Consider the following 7,596-nt stretch of genomic DNA (forward strand, 5'->3'; position numbering starts at 1 on the left):
TTATAATAAGCAGATGTTTTAAATAGTAGAAAAATCCCAGGTTTACGAATGTGTTTTTGCATTCTGTCGATTATAATCAATTGTCCTAATGAGCGCGTTTGGATTATTTTTGAGTCTGAAATGTGTATTGCAGAGGCCCCAAGGGGAAAATTCAAGCATAGGGTCTTAGAAGAATCATTACTTGACAGATCCGAGGCGGTGAGTCAGTAAAATAAGGAAAAAATAATGAAAACAGAAGTTGAAGCGAGGAAGGGGTCCAAAATAGCGTCCTCACTTGTGTAGTTTTATCATTACCGTATATTATTTTTTAAATAAATATAATGATTACTAGCTGCAGATCTGTAGCGTTATGGTTTTATATATTTGTCTTTGACCATAACGCTACAGATCCCGTAGTGCAAAAAAGGTGCAATTTACGGCGCAATATTTTTTGCGCTCTTTTGGGGAGAATTTCTCCATTTTGAAGCATCGTTCAATCAACTACCTTTCAACCCCTAATTCTAGACACATTATTTAACTAATCTGTATATTTTATCCATCTCCCAACCCTTTATAGTCGTCTCTACAAGTGATAAACTCGCTTGATTAAAATTATTTGTTAGATTACTGAAAATTCACTTCCAGCGAGTTTATTGCCTGTAGAGAAAACTATAAATGGTTGGGAAGTGGATAAACTATACATATTGGCTACAGAATGTGTCTAGAATTAGGGAGTGAAAGGTAGTTGATTGACCAATGCTAGAAAGTGGAGAGATTCTCCCCAAAAGAGCGCAAAAAATATTGCGCTGTAAATTGCACCTTTTTTGCACTACGGGATCTGTAGGGTTATGGTCAAAGACAAATATATAAAACCATAACGCTACAGATCTGCAGCTAAATGATTACATGCTGGGAGCAAGCCCCTGTGCTTGCAATCAAATCAAAAGGAGCAAAAATAAATCAGGGACGAAATATTTACTGCATTCTGAAAATACCTCTTTAAATAGTTAGAAACGTTTGTCTCTTAGTATTTCTTAAAAAAGGTAAAGAAATGTCAATATCCTGAACCTATAATCTTTCGATGAGTGTTTCCTTGGATAAAGACTGGTCTTGTTTCCTCGTATCGTCTAGGAATTCCTTTATATCGTACTAAACTGTTCGTTGAGGACAAAGCTGGTAAGCTTAGAGAAACGGGATCAGTCATTGTCAATAATTTAAAAACACAAATAAAGGCACTAAATTCGAAAAATTCTCAATACCATCTCGATATCTAAAATTTGGTGCCTTGGAACTCCTACGGATGTTATTACGCTGCATAAAACAGAAACAGAAATAAATGAAAGATCTTTATTGTTTCAGCTTTTAGGGTATAAAATGTATCAAGAATTTAGCAAATATTTATAATAACACTATGAAATATGTCAAATCCGCGTGACAAATATTTTGAGGACTATTGTTGTTTTTGCGTATGAATATATATTAGCGTCCCATGTTGCTACTGGAGAGATCACGAAATTTGCGAGACTGCACGAGATCATTGACGTCATTTTCTCGGGAACTTGTGTGAACGGTAGGTGAGTAGGTGAAAGAAAAGAGTCGAAGAATAATAATGACATAGGCCTATATTATAGATAGAAAATATCTATAACGTGATGTGGTAACTTTTTAATTAGTTATTATTACTGATGGTAATTTGTTTAATTGTACATTTGACGTCAGTTACGTTAACCATTCAGAGCACTGTATTTTTCATTCAACCACGTGGAAAGAAATATGGAATGATGTTATTTAATTGTCTTGTCATTCTAATATAACACTCCAAAATGAAGTAGTTATAGGTATATATTAATATTTAATGCTGTGATAAATCATAATTCATTTATAAAATGTCAAAAAGATGCCCCACTCAACGTGACACGAGGTCCACGTGGTGGCCTCGCCCATTGTTTTAAGTGGAAACATGCTAAGTCTATTTGTTTATGAGGAGAATAGAAGTTTTATTCATGGTCCACGTGGTGGCCTCGTCCATTGTTTTACGATTTAGGGCCCTAAGTATAAGATAGTTATAGAAACAAAAGACAATTTTAAATTGAACCTTAAAGTTAAACACTTGTCAGCTTATATGGGCCTAATGCATAAATGATATTCTTTTAAAAATCAAGGAATCTATATAATTTTCATTGTTAGAGAATACACTAATTTATGTACCCCCATTTGAAGAAATCCAATAGTTTGTCTTTTTTAGGTGTATTTAATAGAAATTTTGTATATAGTCTTAGTGCAAATAACAGACCATATTAAAATTAAATATGAAAGAGATCCAAAAAATGATTACATCGTGGAAGCTTTCATTTAAGTTTTTTAGTTTTGGATTTTGGAAATTGTATCTGTTTAGATGAAGCATCGCAGCTTTGAAAGAACATTTTTGATGTGATCAGCAGTGTCCCCAAGGTGTATATCAATAGCTAAATCAGTCAGGAAGAGTTAGTGTAAATTTCCAGACATACATTATGAAAGAATTATGGTTAGAACGGCACCTAGTGAAAATGGCACCTGGTGAAAACGGCACCTGGAATATGCAAAACGGCACTTGGTTAAAACGGCACTTAGTGAAAACGGCACTTGGTTAAAACGGCACTTAGAGAAAAAAGTATATAATAGTGTTATGATATATATTTCACATTATAAGTTCTTTTTAAGTCAAAATTTAATTTATTGACTTTAGAATTTTTTGTGGCTTCAATTTTGCTTTATTTTCAATCTATTTTTAAAGGTAGTATTTTTAAGCTATAACACAACAATATGTGGGATTTAGAATAATTATATTTGTAGTGTAGTACTGATAATATGAAAAAAGAAATGGTGTAAATGATTTAAAAAAAAAAAATATTTACAGTAAGAGTCACTTTATCTCACATTTCTATCTAATTCTGTAGAAATTATTTTAACAATATCAACATTGTATATCTTCATTATAAAAGAACAAATGTTTTGTTCTTGTATGTACATGTTTATTATATTATTAAATGTTGTTTGGCTACTCATATTTTATGTACAGTTGCGAGAGGATTATCAAAGTTTTTCTAACTTGTGTACAATCCATTTGACATTTTGTCGAGAAATACACAATAGTAGCTGTATATGATTGCAAATTGATGATCAACAGATTATTGAAGGGGAGGTGTGAAATGGTCTTTTGTTTCCTAAACCTACAAGTGTATTCTTAGTAAACATACTCTAACTGGCTTCTAATTAGTCAACTGTGACTGGCAACCCCCAAAACAGAGTAGTATACATATTTGCAACACTATAAATTTTTTAATTTCAAAGGATCATAATAATATAATTGGGATTTGATCTCTTTTGTAGTAAATAAATACATATGATTTAAAATATAAATACATTTTAAAAATCTAACCCCTGTACAAAAGTATAATAATTTTCAAATGAATCAGTTTAATTTTTTTCCTAAAATATTTTTTAAACTTTTTATCAATAATAATATACACATTTATTACTATAAATGTAACATATAAAGATCCATTTTCTGTATAAACAATATCAAATTCTCAAAATAAAAGAAGTACCGTTCTGACTTTTCTAAAGTGCCGTTTTGACTACTCTCAAGTGCCGTTTTGCATATTTCCTAAGTGCCGTTTTCACCAGGTGCCGTTTTGACTTGTACCCATTATGAAATACTATCGTGAGATTCTGACTGTGAAAGCATTAGTCCAAGCTGTCTGAATCTCTGTCAGATAAGAATAGGTTGAACCAGTCATCAAACAAAATCATTCCAAAGTGTGACCCCAGAGATAAGAAACTCAAATCAAATGCATTTTGATAATTTTTATTGAAAAATTCATATGCTGTCCATGTCTTTTTAGATAATTGACAACAGTTCACCTTCAAGATGGATCTAGATCCAGACATAACCTCTGTTGTGTCAATGGCAGAGTTTGAGGAGTTTAACCCGGCAGAATTACCACTTAATTTTGATATGCCTGACCTAACACCATGTAAGTATATATGGATGTTCAGAGGATAATTTTTATATTGATGTCCTTTTTTTATTAAAAAAATAGTGCATTGATTCCTCTTCAGTCTCTCAGTCATGTTTGTATAAATTTTTAATTATCTCTTTTAGATAATGATTCAGTTGGTATAGAAGCTGCTGATGTGGGAAGCCTACTAGAACAGTTTGAAGAAGGTTTTAACCATAACCATTTTATAAATCTATTTTCCAGTTATTCAGATCTTCTCCAGTTTGTTCAACTTTTATGTATGTTTTATCCTCATTTCAGCATCAAATTCTTTATCTGGATTTGAAGATCTCAAAATGAGCAAGTAAGTTAAAATTCTTTTAAGAATTATAAATAGTAAAATAGTCATATCAATATTGAAGCATTCAAATACTGCATTCAAGGTCAATTATTATAAAGCCAGTTGTAGCTACGTTTGGGCCTCAATATGAAATTAAATTTTCATCCAAAACGGCAGGCAAAAATTGAGCATTGTGGCCCATGGGCTTTGAGTAAACAAGTTTAACGTTGATGCCATTAAATTGACATTCATGCATTTGGTTTAAACTTTAAAGGAAAAAAATTGTATTTGTAGTGAAACAAAAACCATTGAAAAATTGGCAGTGTCAATAATCCCAGAGAAATCTAATAGCAAGGATGCACTGTACAAGATCAAAGCTTTAAATAAAAGAAAGTCTGTAATCCTTTTGCCAATGGGGATGCCGTCAAAAAGGGGGCGTGGCCAGGCTATTGCATTAAAGCCTACCAGTACCACTCCCAGACTGCAACGAATACTACAGAAGTCGTCCGCAGAAGTGAGTCAATCTTTACTGGAGTCCATGGAAAAGTATTCCCCAAAGAAACAGCCAGTATGTACCGCCTCTGACATTCTGGCTGAAGAGAAAACTTCTGTGAATAAAAATTACTACAGAGACATCTTGGATCATGACTACTGTCAGAATGTCCCCAGATTAGAGAGAAACAAAACGCAGTCAAACTTAAACTGTCATCCAGGTGATGTTCTGGACTTGGAAGATGGAGAGATTATAGACGAATTTGATGATGTGGAGAACGAAAAAGATAAAAACTTGACAAATTCCACATCAGATGGTTTCAAAAATAAACAAAATCTTGCCCTTGCTAAGGATAATGTCTCAAATAAATCAAGTGATTCACAACAGAAAGGACAGAAGTTTAGTGGCAGGAACTATAGAAAGAGAGACGAGAGTCCAGTTGGTAAGGAAGATGATAAATTCTTTGATAAAATCCCGTCCTACTACACAGCCTTGTCACTGAATGGTGTCAAACAGTCCAAATCTAAAAAGGAAAATATCGCTCCAAAAGAAGATAGCAATGGAGGGGGCATTACTATTCAGGACTTCTTTGAGCCAAATCCCATGCCTCAGGGAGACAGCTCAGTTTACAGTAGACTACCAGCTTATCATAGCTGTTTCACAAACAGTACCAAGTATGACAACAATGATGTCTCCTTGGAAAGCAAGTCAAGCAGTGGATACTCAAGTAGGAGCCGATCTCCCTTAATGAGCCAAAGATCAAGTTCAAGGTCAGCCAGTAGAAATTCAAGTAGGTCAAGGTCAAGGGATCGTAACAGGAGAGGAAGAAGGAGGAGGAGAAGTGGTACTTATGATTCCATTGTATCCAGATCTCGATCTAGGTCATACGGATCTTCATATTCAAGGTACAGTTGACGGTCCTTTATTAACTTATTTATTTTTGATAGTTATTTGATATGAAAAGGAGAAATTGAATTTATGGACTTTCAAATAACTGAATACTGACAGTGGAGTATGTGATGAGATCATAGTTCATCAGATTCATGTGAAGACTTTACAAATGTCTTTCGTTCCTAACTGATACTCACTGCTCATTAAAATTACAAAAGAATGAAACTCAATGAAAATAAATAATATATGTATTTTTACCTATTGTAGGTCATCTCGTTCAAGATCTCGGTCATATTCACGGTCAAGATCTAGGTCATACAGCTCCAGATCTAGGTCTTCATCTGTTTCCAGCAGGTGAGTTTAATTTTAAGGTTAGTTAATGGAAATCGGGACATTTTAAAGTTTTCAGACTTACATTATTTCTTAAGAATCACCATTACTTTGATAGAGGAAAAAATACATTGTATGGGAATTTTTATGAAATATCAGAAAAAAAAGTGAGACCATTTGATTTTTGTTACGTTGACATTTTATTTTTTTATTATATACGACAGGTCTAGAAGTCGGAGTAGAAGTTACAGTAGACATAGAGGATACAGAAGTAGAAGTCGAAGCTTGTCACATGAGAGACATCTGGCAGAACGCCAGAAACGTAGAGAGGAGGAGAGGGCGCAAAAAATGGTGAGACAGAAAAAATAACTTAAAGAGTTCAAGATTTCTTTATATTAATATGATGAATTTTATATTAGCTGTTTTTTTTTTAACTATAACTGTCATAAATTTCTTTCATTTATATGTTGAAAATCTTAATGATATAGTGCTTGAGAAATTATGTAACAAAAAAACTTTAAATTGTGAAGTTTTGTTAAGTTCTCAAAACTCACTCAAATGATTATGTTTTCTATACAGAAAGACAGAAGAATCATTTATGTGGGAAAAATTCCAAACAACTACTCTAAAAGACAGCTGAGAAAAAGATTTGAGTGTTTTGGAGAAATAGAAGAAGTTAGTGTCCATTTCAGGGAGTGTGGGTGAGTTAATTTTAGGTTTTACTGATTTTGCTCAACTTGTTTCCATATGAAGCAGTGATGTATGTGATGAGATCATAGTTCAGCAGATTCATATGAAGACTTTACAAATGTCTTTCGTTCCTAGCTGATACTCACTGTTCATTTGATCGAGAACCACAATATTTGTCAATTTATTGATATCATGCATTTTCATGATCAACATTCAGGAAAATTAGCAAATCAGTGTTGATTTAGAGAAAGCTCAAATATGGAGCTCTGGATCTGCAACTTTTTGAAAAAATGTGAGGATATACTATAAACTCGTTAATACATGTACTCATGATTTAGGATATATGGGAATAATTTTCAAGTTCAAGAGAGTATAGAGTTGTTTTGATTGCAACTTAACCACTTTGTGGAAATTGTGACCTCAAAAAATATAAGAATTTCTGTGAACTCCCCCACAAAAATTAGTGATTACATGTGAGTGAATGTGAAGCTTTTTTTTTTTTGAAAGAAAACATTTACATTTAAAATATTCTTTTTTTCCTCAGGGATAACTATGGCTTTGTGACCTTTGCCTATACATGTGATGCATATGCAGCAGTGGAAAGTAAGTGAAAATCTACATATTCTTATAAGATTTATTTAAAAAGGTGGCTGAATGCAAAAGAAACCAATTAATTTGTTATTTTTGCTCTGTTGTTGTAGAAGGTAATCAGGTCCCTGGAGCACTAGAATTTGACCTTTGTTTTGGTGGCAGACGACAGTTTTGTGAAGTGGAATATGCTGATTTAGGTACTGAAGGAGGCAAAATTGTAACAATTGCTCAGATAATCAGTGAAATTATATTAATTCATAAGTGTCCAAATATGAAGGGAATTTTTATTTTATTTTCTAATC

The 7,596-nt window shown here is 33.0% G+C and overlaps 1 protein-coding gene and 2 non-coding genes across 3 annotated transcripts; all 3 read left to right on the forward strand.

Moving 5' to 3' along the window:
- Positions 1-1,557: 1,557 nt before the first annotated feature.
- LOC134247125 (peroxisome proliferator-activated receptor gamma coactivator 1-alpha-like) lies at positions 1,558-7,511 on the forward strand (the record flags this gene model as incomplete). The annotated part of the gene is made up of 10 exons (XM_062729462.1): positions 1,558-1,636; positions 3,864-3,995; positions 4,124-4,186; positions 4,281-4,323; positions 4,594-5,697; positions 5,951-6,037; positions 6,238-6,364; positions 6,593-6,714; positions 7,248-7,306; positions 7,405-7,511. Coding segments are annotated over exons 2-10 (1,818 nt in total), but the record flags the coding sequence as incomplete, so codon positions are not given.
- On the forward strand, positions 5,800-5,881 carry LOC134247126 (small nucleolar RNA snR60/Z15/Z230/Z193/J17). The gene has a single exon (XR_009987768.1). It is a non-coding gene; the product is annotated as a small nucleolar RNA snR60/Z15/Z230/Z193/J17 (small nucleolar RNA).
- LOC134247127 (small nucleolar RNA snR60/Z15/Z230/Z193/J17) lies at positions 6,769-6,850 on the forward strand. Its single transcript, XR_009987769.1, has one exon. It is a non-coding gene; the product is annotated as a small nucleolar RNA snR60/Z15/Z230/Z193/J17 (small nucleolar RNA).
- Positions 7,512-7,596: the final 85 nt, after the last annotated feature.

This window comes from Saccostrea cucullata, unplaced genomic scaffold, assembly GCF_032062105.1.
Source record: "Saccostrea cucullata isolate Sc308-1 unplaced genomic scaffold, CSIRO_AGI_Scuc_v1 ctg20779, whole genome shotgun sequence".
Classification (NCBI taxonomy): Eukaryota; Metazoa; Mollusca; class Bivalvia; order Ostreida; family Ostreidae; genus Saccostrea; species Saccostrea cuccullata.